Source organism: Lactuca serriola, chromosome 7 (assembly GCF_051521515.1).
Source record: "Lactuca serriola cultivar US96UC23 chromosome 7, Lser_US96UC23_V15, whole genome shotgun sequence".
NCBI classification, from domain to species: domain Eukaryota; kingdom Viridiplantae; phylum Streptophyta; class Magnoliopsida; order Asterales; family Asteraceae; genus Lactuca; species Lactuca serriola.
Window position 1 is genome coordinate 724,580 of NC_136414.1, and position 19,038 is coordinate 743,617.

At 38.0% G+C, this 19,038-nt stretch overlaps 1 protein-coding gene across 1 annotated transcript; it reads right to left on the reverse strand.

Annotated features, from left to right (window-relative positions):
* Positions 1–735: 735 nt before the first annotated feature.
* Positions 736–3,740, reverse strand: LOC145061405 (rho GTPase-activating protein 3-like). Its single transcript, XM_079008861.1, has 5 exons — positions 3,145–3,740; positions 2,272–2,392; positions 2,067–2,186; positions 1,734–1,964; positions 736–1,478 (listed from the first exon to the last, which is right to left on the reverse strand). Exons 1-5 carry the CDS (start codon positions 3,705–3,707, stop codon positions 1,038–1,040), a joined length of 1,476 nt encoding a protein of 491 aa, XP_078864987.1. The 5' UTR covers positions 3,708–3,740; the 3' UTR covers positions 736–1,037.
* Between the last annotated feature and the right edge of the window lie 15,298 nt (positions 3,741–19,038).

Below are 19,038 nucleotides of genomic sequence, written 5' to 3' on the forward strand. Positions count from 1 at the left end.
TTAATAAAAGAGAAGACTAGCGTCTTGAAGTGGTTTACTCTTGCTTGGTAGATACTTCTAAAGAAGCTCTCATTTGAGCCTTTTGTCATATTTATTAACTCCTAACCTCCCGAGAGGAATCAAAGTCTTTAAAGGTTGTAACACATTTTATTTCTATGGTTGTTGTTAATCTTTCTATGATTTGTAAATTGATCATTGGTGGGTTAAATAAAGCTTTTATTGCCGATATTAGCATTTTTGGAAAAATAATTTTGGATAAAACCCAACATTTTGTTGTATTGTGATAACCAAACAACGCCTACGAACATTACAAATAATCTCGTTCAACATGATAGAACAAACATGTAGAAGTTGACTGTCATTTTATTAAAGATCATCTCAAAAAAAAGTACTATTAGCCTTCCTTTGGTTGCCTCAGAAGATATGTTAACAAAGGTTGTTTGTAGAAGAATTTTTGAAAGCTCTTTTGCCAAATTGGGAATGATAGACACCCATTCTCCACCTTGTGGGGGAGTGTTGACGAAAGCTTATTTGGGACATGATTTGATCCCTTATGTATTTTCCCCCTTTCCTTGTTTACAGGTGTAATTAGCTATATGTTTGTTGTATTTATGTATAAATTATACCATCCTCCAGAGATTTAAATAATTGAAAAACCTTTTTGATATTGAATCCTCTCTTCTACATTGATGACATAGATTGCTAATTAAAAAATACAATCACATCCTCCAGAGATTTAGATAATTGAAAAATCTTTTCATATTGAATCATCTCTTCTACATTGATGACATAGATTGCTAATTAAAAAATATAATCACATGGTGTTGTACAATCCCACTAGCTACAATGTAGGGTTAGCACGCACTTACTACAACCAACATATTACAAGACTTGAGAATATACTCTCTACCGTTATTAACCAAACCAAACCAAACTTCCATCTACAAATGCTGTTAACCAAACCAAACCAAACCAAACTTCCATCTACAAATGCTGTTAACAGGTAAATTACGTCATAAAATAACCATCTGTAATATTTAAGAAGATGCCAGAGCTTCACCACCACCAACTACAATGGTGCTCCGATTCTTCTTAGTTGACTTACTTAATTGGAACACAGGGTGTCTACATAATCTCCTCACTCCTTTTCTCAAACTTAACCTCTCCAATATCCCCTCCACCACCAGCACCTCCTCTCCCTCCTGTTTTGATTCATGATTATTACTACCGACTGCTAATTTATGACTTGGCGACCTCTCCCCACATATGAATTCGCATCCTACAACTGATCCACTCTTTCTTGGGAAGCTCAAAAATTTTTCTTCCTTTTCATTTCCTATTCTGTTGGCAGGAGGAGAGGACATCACTTCAAACTCACCATATGTTTCTTCTCTTCCACGTAGAGTTTTGATCACAAGCGTTTTCAGAAAGTTCATCACTTGAACTGCATGAATCAATGCTGTCAAAGGATCCGCCATCTGCATCAACACCACACCACCACCAAAGGCTTTTAATTTTACAAATTCTTTAATATATATATATATATATATATATATATATATATATATATATATATATATATATATATATATATATATATATATATATATATATATATATATATATATATATATATATATATATATATATATATATATATGGATGGATTTAGAAGCCAAATTGCAATAACCATATCTATTATATTTAACTGAAGGTGTAGAATAGCAATAGACCTGAGTCATGTTGGGAGCAAACACCATAGCAATGTTCCGGGCATTCATCTTGTTTTCTGGTTCATACTTGGCAACATCTGCCATTAAGTTAATGGCCCAGTCAACAAGTGCAGCCTCAGTTTGAGGAAGGGATTTGACAAGCCGAGTACACTCCTGCTCCGTGTTGCATTGCATCACTTGGTCTGGGGTCAAAGAATCAAGAACACCCCTAGGAAGTTCTCTAAACCATGCCTGCGTGCACTTCCAATTATTATACATATATTGTTTTGCATCAACAAGGTAAATAATTAAATATATTAATTAATACTATCATGGTTGTAGGCTGTAGCGTACCTTAATCAAGCCAGCCAAACAATGAACGTCTATTCCATGAGGGATAAACCCTCTGTTAAGTTGCTTCCTAACCTCCTCCTCTTGACCGTTTTCTGCATTTATTCGAAATATCCCTTCTGCCTTCAACAATAAAATCAGTTAACATGATATAAGAAAACTTAACCGAATGACTCAAAATTGTTCAAGAGACAAATTGGGCTTTTACTTGAAGGCCGCCTCCTTCATATAAACTCTTCTGCATCATTAGAAGTATAGTCGGAACACTGTTTCCTCTCTCATCATATGAACACTGCATTGACTCTGCAGATACTCCAAACACGTGCACACTGTTTCAAGTGGGATTCAGTTTAACAATAAAACACTAGAGATAGAGACGATATGCCACTTGGGATCAACTGTAAAGATTGTTTTGTCAATTTAAAATAATAATTCTCTTGAGATAAGCAACCATCATTCCAAACTGTAAAACCTTTCTTTTCTTACTTTGCAAGTATTAAGAAGGGATAGAAAAAACAAAAAACCATAAAAACTTTTCATCCCCTGTTCGAACTGTAAACCCATTCTTTTCTTACTTTGCAAGTACTAAGAAGTGATAGAAAAAGCAAAAACCGTCAAAACTTTTCTTTCCCCCTATTCAAGCTTCATCAATGACAATAAAAGATTACATAAATTGCAGAATCATAAATTTTCATTATCTCTTTATAAACAGTAAAACCCAGCTATTTTTTTCTTTCTTTCTAAAATCGCAACTCACTTAATACACTCTAAACCCAGCTGTATCCCAAAATATATTGCCTAACAGAGCAAGTACAAAATAATATCTAATTAAAAAAACAGCATCTCTCACCCTTAAATTTCCATCGAAGCAAACAATGAATTCCCTCAACCACTCCCTCCCTCCCTCCCCCACTTGGTTTTCTTTAGTCCACAGCCAGCTATATCCCATTAAATTAATATTTTCAAAGAGAAAAACCCAATCCGATAAATAAATCATCACTGCAATACCCAGATCCAGAACCAGAAAGATTTACTTGAATGGGTAATGTATACAATAAGAAGAATGTGAGGCGGTGGGTACCTTGCGCTGGGAGGCTTGCGGGGTATGTCAGGTTGAAGCTCATCAGGCAATCCGAGGAAGCCATTGAAACGATCAAATGTGACATGAGATAGATGCTGGACGTCGGTGGGACAGCCAATATCCAAGGAGGAGGTGGAGGAGGAAGCATCATCAGAGTCGTCGACAGTGCAGGTGACGAGAGACTTGCGAAGCGTGGTCAACAGAAGGGCTAGAATGGTAAAATTTGTAGATTGGCCCTGATCCTGGTGTTGGTCGGGGCCGATGAAGGGGGTAGTAATTGGATTGTTGTGGCAGTGGGAATAATCTTCATAGAAATAGTCAACGTCGTCTTCATCCTCTTGTTCTTCAAGTTGCTCATCAAAAATTTGATTAGGAAAAGAAGCTTGGAACCTTGGTCTGGTTGCTCGGCCGCATGATTTGGATCTAAAAAGCCTCGTCATTATCTTCCTTATTTCTTTCTTTTGGTGAGGGTAAATATATTCACAAGACTCAAAGAAATAAAGATTGAGAATTTTGGAGTAAATGCAAGCAGGAAACAAGAAATGAGTCGTATATATGAACATGAGAAGGATTTATATGGTAAATATACGATTGAATGAATGAATGAGAGGTGGTGGTGTTATAGATATGGTGATATGGAAAGTGACAACAAGATTTTATTTTATTTATTTATTATTATTATTTTTTTAATATATGCAGAGTATGTGAGGGAGGGTGAGGACGAAAAGGAAACAAAGATTTAACATTTTTTTTCTTTTAGTTTGATTTGTTATATTTTTTTAACAGATTTGGGGGAAATCCATGAAAAAGGTAGTAGACCCGTGAGTGGGAAGAAGGAGGGGGGCAATACCGAAGTGTAGTATTTAAAAGTAAGGAAGTTGTGTGTCATATTTTGGGGGCGATCAAAAACCCATCGTAACTAAAATTAACCGTAAAAATCGCATAAACCGCAACCACAATAAAAACTGATGGTGAAGTTTTTTGTTTTTCAAAAACCGCAAATTTGTGGTGCGGTGCGGTTATTAGTTTTCAAAAGTCGCAAAAAAACCGCACCGCACCACATATATTATATACAACTTTTTTTTATTAATTATTAATATATTAAATATTAAAAATAAAACAAGTTTCATGAATAGAAGATGAATAAAATAATAGAAAAAAAGTGTTTGTTTTCTGTTATGTTTAACTTTGAAAAATGGTGAAATTAGACAATTTTAAGAAATTTATTGTTAATTACTATTGATTTGACGTTTTTAAGATATAAATTGTTTGTGATTTAAGTTAATTGTCTTATACCTTATGGGTTTTTTTTTTATCATTACAAGTAATATGTTTGAACTCTTAAAACGGTTTGAGCTCTAAACTGTGGATAAAAACCACACAAAATAACCACACCAAATCCATGCGGTTAATAACCGCAACACAGAAAAAACAAAATCGCACTGCAAAAATAACCGTCTAACCACACCGCAAAATTAACCATACCAAGTGGTTTTGAAAATGGATTAACCGCATTTGCAGTAGGTGGTGAGGTTTTAGCTAATAACCGCACCGAACCGCACAACGCTCACCCCTAGCCATATTAATATAAGACCCCCACAATTTCACAAAATGATAATAACAATCAGCTTGGCTTTGTCTCTCTTTGTAGTATGCATTTTTTTAAACCAAATTAATCTATTTTTAATTACCATTTATATCCCAAATGAAACTAAAATTTATGACATTAGTATATATATATATATATATATATATATATATATATATATATATATATATATATATATATATATATATATATTAAAAATGTCCACCCTTAAGAACAGTAAAGTTCCTAAGGGATTGGCAAAAATGGTCGCGTGTTTATGTATGTATTGTCAATTCCGTTAACATGTTTAGTCCACGTATTTGCTGTATATCACAATTGGACCTGTTGTTCATCGAAATTGCAATTTGATCCTTCCAACTCAATGTCACCACTTTTTTTTCCTAGATTTCGTCTCTTTAGTTTTGAGAGCCCTCCTGTACACGTGGTGGCGTTGGGATATCCATTGTCTACGTGTTTTCCACTCGACATTCTTCTCTTTTCTACTCACTGATTCTCCTATAATCCACCGCTCCTTTCCTCTAATCATTCAACTCCACCGCCATCGCATATGAGTTCCAGAATAGCGGGGATCGATTTCACCTTCCGCCTCCTTCTTCCCAACTCCCTTAGTCGCACCCTCAATTATCTCTAAAATCCTCAATCTACACAAATGGAAGTTACATATCGCTTCTATATCTGTGTCCTTTCTTCATTTTTTTGGATCATTGTTCCGATAATCAGAGAAAAAATTGAAGGCTTAGAGATTGGGGGGATCGATAAGGAAGAAGGAAAAAGCAACAACTTACACCGACACTCCTATTGTCTCCGCCCTTCGCATCGCCACCTCCGGTCATCTCCACCGCAGGTATGTTTTTTTTTTTTCGTTTTTTTGCTGATAACAGAGATGAAGCAACCAATCATAGGGTTACTCTAACTCTACACCGCCTCCACTGCTTACTTCCTACATCAATCCGCCTTATCTATTCTATTCTCCCTCCACCGCTTATGTCGTATGGAGAATCCTTCCCTGGCTTCTAATCATGTTTCCTTGACTACCTATGTAAGTGAAACACTTTTCATAATAGTTATTATACAAGTTAGTTTCATTTTGCACACCAAATGTTCGATAGAATGCTTGAACCAAAATTTATGAATTTCTATTCGTATCCATTATTCAAGGTGATGTGTGCAACACCGACTCCTGTTGTACCGGCCTACAGATGTAAGTGCCCGATGGCTGCAGTGGTTAGGTTGTGATGGTGTTCATTCTGCCTGAACGTGGTTTTGCGCTTCTTAAAAATCATAAATTTGTTATTGAACGTGGTTTTACGCTTCTTAAAAATCATAAATATGGTGTTCTTTCTGCCTGAACGTGGTTTCCATTCATGTTAGATTGATTTGTCTTTTAATTGATTCCACCTTTGTGTCTATTCAATTTGAGTATGTTGCCCTTCTTCTAATGAGTTTCAAACTATCTTCTTCTATAAAGCTTTCATTCTTCGTCATCTTCTGTAAAGCTTTCTTCAATGTACTATAAATTCTGCCAATCACATATGTTGAAACATAGAAATGACCCTCTTAAAATTAAAAGAGATCTGAAGCTGCCATCAGGAACCGCAGACAAGCCCCGCACCGTAGTCAAGTACCGCAACCACCATGATCATCATCATCACTTAGTCTTAGTCTTTTATATGTTTCTCTATTAGTACTCTCTTTTGTCCAATGTGCCCTGCATGGTAACTTCTAATAGATAGAACTTTTGTAATCTTCGAGACTCTATAAATAGAGTTCTCTCTTTCTAAATGAAATACATCTCTACGCATCTTGAATCTCATCACTCATCTTACTTCCTTCTTACTCATCACTTAAATATAATCTTAACTCTTTAAAATCTCTCTTTTGAGCAAGTCTTTCTAAACTTAATCACTAAGTTTGATCTCACTCACTAATTGGTCTGATTGCATTCCTTGTTAAGAATCAACTTATGTGTATACTTGATATAATACTTGTTGTCATTTATATTTCCTTATATTTCCGCATCTAACTTTCTAACTTTCTAACTCTAACTTATTATTATTGTTAAGCTTTAATGATCCTTTGAGTTAAACTTTATTCCACATTATCACTTGTTCTACCGTTTGTTCAAGTGTGAATCAAATTTTACTCTCAACAATTGGTATCAGAGCCATAGTTGTTGCCTTTTGAAGCAACTCTGATTTCAAAAAGCTTTCTCTACCACTGAAGCTCATTTATTAAAAAAAAACAAAAAACAAAAAACAAAAAACAAAAAACAAAAATATTTTCAAAACAAGGAAATATGGCATAAGCGTTATCTCTCAATGTTTCCAATAGTGTTGGTGGTTCGAATAGAGCTCCGATACTTGTGGCAAACGAATATCATCACTGGTCACAAAGAATGGAAAGGTATTTACGAAGACTTGGAAGAGATGTATGGAGATCGGTAGAAGAAGGACCTCATGTCCCTATTCTCACACCAGTTTAGATCGACGGCGCCACAGCCAGACTAGGAGAAGGTCAACCAGCCCTGAATAGTCCCACCAAAGACGATCTCGATAAAATGGAAAATGATGTTGTTTCCTTTTATGAAATTTCTTGTGGAGTTGCTCCCGACAACTTTGACATTATCATAAATTGCAAGTCAGTTAAAGAGATCTGGGATGTTCTCAAAAACCTGTATGCGGGAACTGAACAAGCACAAGATAAGAAGCTCACAACTGCATTCAATGAGTTCAACAATTTCAAAGCTCATACCGGCGAAAGTTTGGAAGACTCCTTCAAAAGGCTCAATATGATTGTCACTAAGTTATCTAATGTTGGAACGGTCCGAAGCAACCATGAGACAAATCTTAAGTTTCTCAATGGTTTGGGAAGACACTGGACGGCTGCTAAGATAATAGTCCAAGGAGATAGAAAGATTCATTCTTTATCTCTCTACAAGCTCTATGGGGAACTACAAGCACAAGAATCCACTATAATCAAAGAATGTGCTGATGTTGGGTTTATTGTGTTGCGTCATGGGCTCGGTCCTTAGCCCAGTTTTGGTTCCCGGTTTGGGCCTCTCCAACCGTGCATTATTTTACTCTAGGGTTTAGTATTTAAGGTACATGCATGCAGCCTTTGTAAGGAACACTTTCATTATTTTGTCTCTTTAAGTTTTGTAAACCCTAGCTCGCCTCTACAATAGAAGTTCTTCATCAAGCTCTGCTAAAGCGTGACTATATTTGAATCACAAGCATTATATTGATTCCAATATTGTGTTCTAATATTATTGTTTTTGAATTGTTTGTTGTTCATCTTTTTACCTGTGAAAGGTCTAATCAATCAGAGATTTATTCTCATCAATTGGTATCAGAGTAGGAGACTGTGTAATTCATACACATCTCTTATGTTGAAGAAGTTATTAGGGTTTTTCCACATTGATTGATATTAATTGAACCGTCATTCCATATTGACGTATCTCATTAATTGTCGATCTTACTCTAATCGATAAATTACAAGTCTGATCTTATACAGGTTATCGATCAAACTTCATCACAATGTCCATGGATGATTCACAAACCAATCCAATCAACATCTCCAACAGTATCGGATCAAGGACAAGGATTCCAATTCTATACACTCAGGATTATGAGGTTTGGACGCACCATTTCGAAGATTATGTGATTGACTCAAAAGATAATGGGTACTTAATCTGGGAAGCTATCACAGTTGGCCCGTTTGCTAATTCAAGCACCTCAAAGATTGTTAAAACTCAAAAGAAGTACAATCAGCTTGTGAATGATGTAAAAGACATTCCTCAAGACGAGAAGGAGAAGTTTCAATGCAACATCAAGGCCTTAAGAATGATTAGGTTTGCTTTGAAATCAGATACGTTTCGTTTGGTGAGCTCATGTGCTACAGCTAAAGAGATATGGGACAGGTTGAAAGAATTATATTCCACTGATGAAGATCTGGAACATTCGATACAAACTCTGCTGCTTTCTAAATTTGGTGATTTCAAACAGAAGCCCGAAGAGAAACTTGTTTAGGCTTTTGATCAGTTTAATCATCTTTTAAGTAAGATGATAAAGCATGGGATCGAAAGGAAGGTTATTGAACAGAAGGTTACCTTCATGAATGGTTTAAGACCTGAATGGATGGCAGTCGTGTCCACAATGAAGGTACACGAACAGTTTAAATCGTACTCTCTAGCAAAACTAGTGGGAATTCTGAAGTCCCATGAAAGTGCTTTGTCAAAAGAAACGAATGTGGTTTCTAGTATGGGTTCGTTAGCCCTTGTTTCAAAAGGCAAAAGTTCTGTTGAAGAAGAAGAAGAATTGGATCTTGTTGACTATGATCTAACCGGTGAAGAGTATGCCCTGATGGTGTCCAACCCTAGAAAGTTCATCAAAAGAAAGTTCCCAGCCAACAAGAACCGAAACTGGCAGGGAAGTTACAGCTCTGAAAAGGTGAAGGAGGAACCGGATATAGGTTCGAAGTCAGAAGAATCAAAGAAAGAGGTGAAAATTGATGGTGACTCAGGATTTGATTGCCATTACTGTGGAGGCAAGAATCACTTCGCCAAGGATTGTATGCTGAAGAAAAAGGCAGAAAAGATAGATGAGGATGACGAGGAAGCGAGCCTCCTGAGACGATTGGAGGAGATCAAGAAAAGAAAATCAACTACTAACAATAAAACCATGAATGCTTTGATTGTACATGATACAGGTAACCGTGATGAATTCGGTGGAGTGGAAGTATGGTCCACGGATTTAGAGGACGAAGAAGTAAGAAAACCCACTCATGGCAAGGCAATGCTGGTGAAAGAAGAACCTGCTGCAGGAAGGTGTTTGATGGTGACTGAAGGAGTATCTCAAATGAGAGGATATACTACTGACGGTGGGCTGGAAGGTGAGAAGGAGCGAGAGGACAGGTGTTTTGCTGCGAAACCTGTTAGTGCATAGATCAACGAATGTGATGAGTTGATCAAGAAGGTACAAAATATTCTTGCTTCTCTGAAAATACCTGTTACTAACTATGAAAAGGAACTGAATAACTTAAAATCTAAATTTTCTAGTATAAGTAGCAGTCTTACCCAAACGCGTGTCACAAACTCTAACCTGGCTGATCAAATTAGCAGGATATCGTCGAAGTGTGAGGAAAGGAGGATGTGGATTGAGCAGAAGGAGAAAGAGTTGATTAGGTCTAAGGATGAATCAATATATTTGCAGCGAGACAATCTTAAACTTTTAAAACAGCGAAATGTTTTTTGTTTGATTGCTAAAAGACTATATTTTAATATCACTCAGTTGCATCTCGATTGTGAAACAGGAAAGAAGATACATTGCATGATTTTACCCTTCCTTGAGTTAAAGGAGGATGAAGTCGATGCCGAAGCTTACAACTGTGAAAACGTTGTATCTTCTAATGAGGTCTCACCTGCATACAAAATTGGTCTTGACAAAATTGAGTCCTACATAAAATCCAAAGATCATAAGGACATGCTCAAAAATCTGTTAGATGAGAATGATAGATTGAAGTTAAGAACCGAAACTATACATAAATTTGACTCATTGAATGCCAAATTAAATTCAAAAAATAAAATTGATGTTGAAAATGCATCTGAACTTAATGAGGATGATGATCTGAGTGAAATCTGTGTAGAGGATTTGGTGGAGTGTTCAGAATTTGTCAAAAGCGAACCTGAAACTCACAAAAATTTGATTTCTGAAAATTCCGTTGAGTTCAATCGCTTGTCAACAGACAAGACTAAAATTCTCAAGGCAAATGTTGTTGTGTATCAAAAGGTACAAATCACTCCAAATCAAGTCTACACAGTTCTATGAGTCACTCCTCAACAAACAACTGAACTAACTGCTATGGTGGAAGAAGATAATGCAGCTGGATGTGATGAGTTCTTCTGTTCAGCACCAATAGTCAACGCTGATGAGACAAAAGGCCTATCTCAGAAAACCTCTTGGAGAGTGAAGGGTAGGTACGTGCCGGAACCACTTAATGAGCCTGCAAGATATGATGTGCCAAGCACAAGTGGCACCAAAACATCTTTGGGCGAACCAGTGCAAACTACCAGTGAAACATCTTCGTCAAAGAGCGAAAGCAATGCTTGTGTTCCAAAGAAAAAGGCAAACATACACAAAAATCCAAAACAGGTGGCAGATCGAAAGCACCAACGAAATCTAAGATACAAGAAGAATCTCTCAGAAAGAAAAGAGTTTTGGAGATCTCAAAATCCTCATTACGTTAGGTATGAGAGGACGCATAATTATCGAGGAGAGTCAAGAAGTAACCAACAGGAGGGTTTCGGTCCCTCGAATGAAAGGAACCAAAAGGGTAGTTTCGGTCCACAACAAGACAGCAACCGAAAGGAGAGCTTCGGTCCTCAGAGCATCAGCAACCAAAAGAATGGTTTCGGTCCTTAGAACTTCAGCAACCGAAAGAGCAGTTTCGGTCATCAACACAATATCAACCGAAAGAATGGGTTCGGTTCAAAGTTCAATCAGAAGAACAAAAGGGAAGAGTGTTCCTGTTCTTAACCAAGGAAGAATAATAATCAACGATCCAAAATCTCTTCTAAAACTCATTCTGATTCTTATCCTTTGAAAGATTTAAAAGGAAAAGGAAATCTCTTTCCAGAAGACAATAAGTGCCCGGAAGAGATCCAAAAGACAGCTGATGTCAAAAACTCAAACTCCAAATCTAATGAATCTAAGCCACACAAAATTAAAGTTTTCACAATAAAGAGAAAAGATGAAACAACTTTAATTAAAAGAACTTATTTGGTTAATGTTTCTTATACTATTCCCTGTCCTGTAAAAGGCTCACAAGGACCCAAGAAACTTTGGGTTCCTAAATCTACATAAAATTTTGCAGGTTATAAGTGGCAAGCAGTTTGACGAAGAATGGTATATTGACAGTGGCTGATCGCGTCACATGACGGGACGAAAGGAAGAGCTGAGAGAGTTTCGGTCTCTCAAGGATGGTGGAATCGTGAAGTATGGAAACAATTCATATGCAACCATCAAAGGCTATGGAATGATTACGAATGGTGATTTTTCAATAAGAAAGGTCGCATATGTTGAAGGATCGCAGCACAACCTTATCATCGTATCACAGCTGGTAGTTGGGACCGAATTGAAGGTATCGTTCAATGATGAAGGCTCAGAAATAGTAGAGAAGAAGTCCAATAACATTCTGTTGAAATCGAAGCAAAAGGGGGAAATGTACCCTTTAAACCTCAATCCAGTTCGAGGGAAACCAGCAGTCTGCTTACTAACGAAGGCTCACTCAGACGAAAGCTGGTTATGGCATCGAAGACTCTCTCATCTTAACTTCAAGGATATCAACAAGCTAGTTTTAGGAGATCATGTTCGAGGTCTTCAAGGTCTCAAATTCGACAAAGAACACAAATGTTTAGCCTGTGAAATGGGAAAGCAAAGTTGGCAAAGTCATCCTTCTATTATCAACACAAAGGTGATAGAACCATTGGAGCTAGTACATATCGATCTATGTGGTCCCTCTTCCATTGAAATTATTGGTGGGAACAAGTATATTTTGGTCATCGTTGATGACTTCTCTCGATTTACATGGGTGTTCTTCTTGAAGCAAAAACCAGAGGCTACTCCTAAGCTCAAGCTCTTCATAAAGCAGGTAGAAGTTCAACTGAGGAAAGTGGTTCGTAATGTCAGGAGTGACAATGGCTTGGAATTCAAGAACAAGGATTTCGAAGATTTTTTGGCTGACAAGGGAACAAATCATAATTTCTCAGCCCCATATACTTCATAGCAGAATGGAATCGTTGAAAGGCAAAACCGATCTCTGTGCTAAGCAGCTCGTACTATGCTAAGCTTCGCTTCGTTGCCTCTGTATTTCTTGGCTGATGCTATTGCTTCCGCTTGTTACACTCAGAATAGGTCATATCTAAATAAGCTATTCTCCATTACTCCTTACGAAATCTTGAACAATCGCAAGTCGAATGTGAAATTATTTCATGTGTTCGGTTCAAGATGCTTCATCTTCAACTCCAAAGAGAATCGAAACAAGTTTGATGCTAAGGTTGATGAGGGAATATTTATGGGCTACTCCTTGCACTCGAAGGCCTATAGAGTTCTGAACAAGCACTCTAAGAAGATTGAAGAGACATACTATGTCACTTTTGATGATAGCTATGTCAAGAAGATGAAGACCACTGAAGATGCACTATAGGAAATCTTTCCAAAGACCAGTCAAGTTACAGCTCCTATCTCAAATCTTTTTGAGAAATATATGCTTCTTTTTTATGATCCTGAAAAGGCTATCGATTCTGAATCCAAGACGAAAGATAACAAAATTGACAATCTAAAGCAAGTCATTGACGATGCTGCACGAAAGATGGCTGATGATCAACCGAAATCAACTGAAACGCCTGTCTTAAGCGAACCTTCTGGTAACCGTCCTTCTATCCAGGGGGAGAGTTCGTCTCCACCTAAGGATCAAGATTCTTCATTCTAGGGGAGAATCCAACGCCTCAGTCATCTAGCTCAACCGAAAGGCCAAATGAAGAAGACCACTCTGATTCAAATGTTAAACTCGTATCATCATTCGAGGGGGAGACTACACATGTCAATGATGATGATACTCTATCTGAATTGGAAGAAGAGATCAATGCATAATTGGATCCCTCTTGTGATCCAAACTACCCACCTCTTGTTAAATGGACCAAAGTCCATCCTCAAAGTCAAATTATTGGGGAATCTTCAGAAAAGGTTTTAACTCGATCACAGATCAAACCGAAACAAGTTGCACTATTCTCTCAAGTAGAGTTTTGCATGTTCAATTCTTTTGTTTCCAAAGTTGAGCCGAAGACTATTAATTCGGCTCTTGACCATTCTGAATGGGTCCAAGCCTTGCAAGATGAGTTAAATGAGTTTGAATGAAACAAAGTATGACGTCTAATTCCAACTCCAAAGGATGCTCTGGTTGTCGATCTCAAGTGGGTTTTCAAAAATAAGATGGATAAGGAGGGGAATGTGATTCACAACAAAGATCGGTTGGTTGTAAAAGGCTACTGCCAAGAGGAAGGTATCGACTATGAAGAGACCTTCTCTGCAGTTGCAAGATTAGAGTCAGTTCGAATATTTCTTGCCTATGTTGCACACAAAAACTTTGAAGTCTATCAAATGGATGTCAAATGTGCCTTTCTCAACGGAGAACTTAAAGAAACAGTGTACATTGAGCAACCGCCAGGTTTCGTGAACGAAAAGCATCCAGATCACTTTTACATCCTAGACAAAGCGGTATATGGCTTGAAGCAGGCTCCCAGAGCATGGTATGAAACCCCCACTAGATTCTTAAAGATGTCTAAATTTAAACAAGGTTCGGTTGACCCAACCTTCTTTCGTAAGAGAGAGGGTAACCACCTTATGATAGTCCAAATTTATGTTAATGACATCATCTTTGGCTCCATGAATCCTAGCTTAACATCTGAATTTAGGAAGTTGATGGAAACTAAATTTGAGATGAGCTCAATGGGTCCAATTAATTTTTTTCTTAGCTTAAATATTAGACAGGGACCCGAAGGCAGTTTTATCAATCAGGAGGCATACACAAAGACATTGCTTGCTAAGTTCGGCATGATGGGAGACTCAAGAGTTAAAGTTCCAATAGCTTTTGGGACAAAGCTTACACCTTCGTTGGAGAAGCCAACCACTGACATGACGCTTTATCGTCAAATGATTGGGTCACTAATGTATCTCACAGCCAACATGTCTGACATAATGTTCTCAGTCTGCTATTGTGCCAGATTCCAAGCTAACCCACACGAACCTCACATGCTTGCTATGAAAAACATCTTTCGCTATCTGAAGCGAACCTCCTCTCTCGGTCTGTGGTATCTAGCCAACTCAGGATTCTTTGTCCAAGCATTCTCAGATGCTGACTTAGGTGGCTGTGGATTAGATCGTAAAAGCACCACTAGAGGATGCCAATTTCTCGACGGTAAATTGGTTAGCTGGCAATCAAAGAAACAAACTTGTGTTTCTCTATCCACGGCAGAAGCTGAGTACATCGTTGTTGCCTTATGCACATCTCAGGTTGTATGGATACAGAGTCAGCTTAGAGATTACGGGCTGAACATGAAGAAAATCCCACTATATTGCGACTCTGAAAGTGCAATTAGGATTTGTCACAACCCAGTGCAACACTCGAAGACTAAACACATAGCACTGAGGTATCACTTCATCAAAGATCACGTGGAAGATGGCAACGTGGAAATTCACTTTCGTAAGGACAACTGATCAACTGACATATATATATTCACTAAGGCTTTACTTGAAGCAAGTTTCAACAAAATTTTGCAAGGCCTAGGAATGATGGAAGCAGAATCTGTACCAAAATCGCCTTCGCTTTAATAAAAGTAAGAAGCAAAATAGAGCGAACCGAAATGAACCGAACGTTCGGTCTATTTCGGGTTCGGCTCGACCAAGAACCAAAATGAACCGAACATTCGGTCTATTTTGGGTTCGGTCCTTCTGAATTCGATCGCTTCTTTTTCATATCAAGGCATTTTGATTGTATTCTTTTGTACACTCTTTTAAATAATTCCTTTTGCGTTTTCTTTATTTTCATAAAATCCAAAAATATTTCTCTGTTTCATTTTTTTTTTATATATGTAACCTAAAAATATTTTTCTTTTTCGTTTAATTAAAAATTGTCACAAAATACAAAAGTATTTTTACTTTTATTTTTGATCTAATGCTCTCTCTTGTATAAGTGTTACTCTCGATGATGAAGCTCCAAAAGGTATAATTTTTTATTTTTATAAACTTCTTACGTGTCCCTAGAAGCATGCTGCTGCATATTGACTAAAGCCTCGACAGATTTTGAGTGAAGCCTTATTAACATGATATATACAAATCGTATTTTCGCAGATTAGGCTGATTACATTCACTCTAATCATGTGCTACATAACTCTTCTCATATTGAGCTTAGAGTTTTCTGCTCAGTCCTTCTTTTATAGTAGAGGTACATTCGCTTCTTATACCACCTATATGATTTTTATTCATCACACTTCATCTCACCAATGTAACCCTTGAGACTCTCAGCATTTACCACTGAGGTTTATGGTTATACAAAAATCTGTGTTAATGATCTTAGTCTCGTGTCACTACGTACTAAGTGAAACCCACAATTCAACACCATTAATGAATTGATGGTACAACATCACTATGTTGCAGTTCTTATATGAAATCTCTTTTTATTTTGAGTGATCCTTCTGAAAATGTCTATTACTAAGATTTTTCTTCCCCAAGGATCCAGTTAAGTTTTTTTTTTTTTTTTTTTTTTTTTTTTTTTTTTTTTTTTGAGATTTCTCACTTGTCCACCAGTCAATAAATATCTTCCTTACCTACTTGTTCAACAGATCACATTGATCTCACAAGCACTTCGTTCAGTTTCGGTCTTATATCAAGTATCGAAATCATGAATTGAAGCGAAAGCCACCCTTTATAAGCTTTAATTAAAAAGATGCCTTTCAATACTTCTTAACAAGTACTTGATTGTTATTTAATGGGAATCCACACAAGCACTTTAAAGTCTCTCTTGACTTTGAAGGAAGAGTTTGTGCCCAAAATCAGTTGCTTTATGTCTCAACAAGACATCACTTAAACCCTCAAAAAGTTTGTTTTATTTCTTTATCTTTCACACTCTATGCACGAAGAGCTTTGATTTTCCAAAATCTGGTTCTATTAATGATGTATTAATTGTTACAGCCTCGTTTCTACAAGTACTCCAATGCCCAATAAAGTTAAAAGGAGATGATGGTTCATGTAAAATATGTGGGTGAAGTTTGGGATAAAGTTAAGGCTGAGTCAGCACTTATCCAATCGTTTTGACGATTTGAAAAAGCGCTTTTTATGGAATGGCGTGTAAAAAGGAAATGACCTTTCTCTTTCCTGCGTCATCATCAGGTATGACAACTGTTCACTCTGTCACATCAGGCACAGTTTCTAATTAAATCCAAGATCTCAGCCGGATTTTTCTCTCTCCAACTTATACGCATAAAAGGATCAGGCATGCTCATCTTTACCCTTTTATCACTTACAAATTCTCTCAAAGAATAAGGGCGATTTCTCTCACTGTTCATCTTCTTCTCAAGCTTCATCAATGGCAGACTCCTCTTATGTTCATGATACATCTACTCACTCCAACCTTCTCACCATTAAACCTCAACAAAACCTTATCATTGACCTTACACCCTTCATCTATGAACCCTATATGTTGTACGTCGTTGAATGTCTCAAATACTCACCTCTTGTCGACGCTCTTTTGAAGGTCGAAGTTGTTCCCATGACCTGCCTCTCTCACATCTGCTCAACAGCTTACTATGACAAGGTTGCTGAGAGGATTCACTTTGACATCCACAACGAGAAGACCTCCATCTCCAAGACTCGCTTCTGTGCCCTGATTGGTCTTTCTCAAGACCCAAATCTGTTAAACCCTGAATCGATCACTACTGGTCAATTATCCTCCATGTTCTATCAAATGGGGTACAATGAAACCCTAACCACAGTTACCAAGTTCAAGAAGTCTTGCCTTCCTCCTCAGTGGAATGGCCTTTTCACTCTTTTTTTCAAGGGTCTCTCAGAACAAAGCGCTGGTTCAGATGGGGCAAGTAAGTCGTTTACGACGGTGCTTTATGGGCTGTATCACGGGATTAATTTGGACTATGGGACCATCATCTGGCAACAACTGGTTCAAATCTTGTATTCTTCATCAAGACATTCATAGATCTCATGTGGAAGGTACTGGTCCATTATTACAAAGTGGGCAATGGATCGTCTCCACGTTCCCATCATGGCGGACTTTCTTCTCTCATTTATCGCAACTTTTCATACCACCAAGATAATCGTCACTGATCCCACTAAGTACTCCTTCATTGGATCTATCCCTGACACCATGCTTGCATGTGTATCTGAAGCAAGCAATTTTCTTCAACAATACAAGAAGCATCCTTCTTCGGGTCCAAGGGAACTCACACCAGCCATGGTTCGCTCCATTGAAGAGGCTGACAAGCCATCCATGAGGGGAAAGAATACAGAGACACAGAAGGAGGCGAATGTTACTAAACCAACCAAGGGTCAAACCCCCAAGAAGTGAAAGTCAGATAAGGTTGCTCCTTCACAGCCTAAGCAGAAGAAGCAGAAGAAGCCCGCTCGGAGACTCATACTTCAATCCTCAAGCGATTCGGACTCAGAGTATGTTCCACCTAAACATAAATCTAGTGCTCCTTCAGGCTCAGAAAGTGAAAGCTTTGATGAGGAGGCTTCGGGTCGTGGTGATACCCTGCCTCGCTCGCCTACCCCAGAAATACCTGTTCGCTCCCAACCCCCTTCACCTACACCTGTTTCTGTACCAATCTCCATCCCTCCAATTTTTCCCATCACTACCTCTCAACCATCAACTACTATTCCCATCCCTGATTCAAATATAGTCACGCCTCAGCAGAGCTCGATGAAGAACTTCCACTATAGAGGCTAGCTAGGGTTTACAAAACTTAAAGTGAAAAATAATGAAAGCGTTCCTTACAAAGGTTGCATGCATGCACCTTAAATACTAAACCCTAGAGTAAAATAATGCACGGTTGGACAGGCCCAAACCGGCAACCAAAACTGGGCTAAGGACCGAGCCCATGACGCAACACAATAAACCCAACAATCTCCTCCTTTGCGTCAAATGAGGCGAGAGATTATTTCTTCTGAGTGGGCTTCACAGTCTTCATAACTTTGAACAGCCGAGGGATAATTGCAAGAAGTGTCTGCCAAAATTGAATGTACCACCTCAGCATGTCAGTAAATAACTTCTTGTCGGTTGTTGTGTTCTGGTTAAACCTCTGGATAATCTCTAAGATATGCTCCAAGCAAGAGGTTGAGAAGAGGTGCTTGTCAACAAGAGAAAACAGGCATTTCTGACCTTCGCCTCTGATAAACATCATGGTGTGATACTTTGAGTCGATTTTGCCCTTGATCATTGAATTCACATCGCCTGCTCTGCCCATCGTTTTGATTGTGGTTCGCTTGTGAATGGAAGAGGCGATCTCTTGATCCATCTTTGCTACTTCGTTAATGTAGCAAACAAGCCTTCGCTTGATGTGATCGATAATCGGCTAATACTCCTGTGGATTTGATAGCAAAATGTTGTTGAGAAGTATCCAGTCGTGGGGATTGAGGTTCGGCAGATCAGCCAGAGTGAAGTTATGAACCGAGCCTTCATAGCCACGAGTCACCTTGCATTTGACATTGACGAACTTCCCG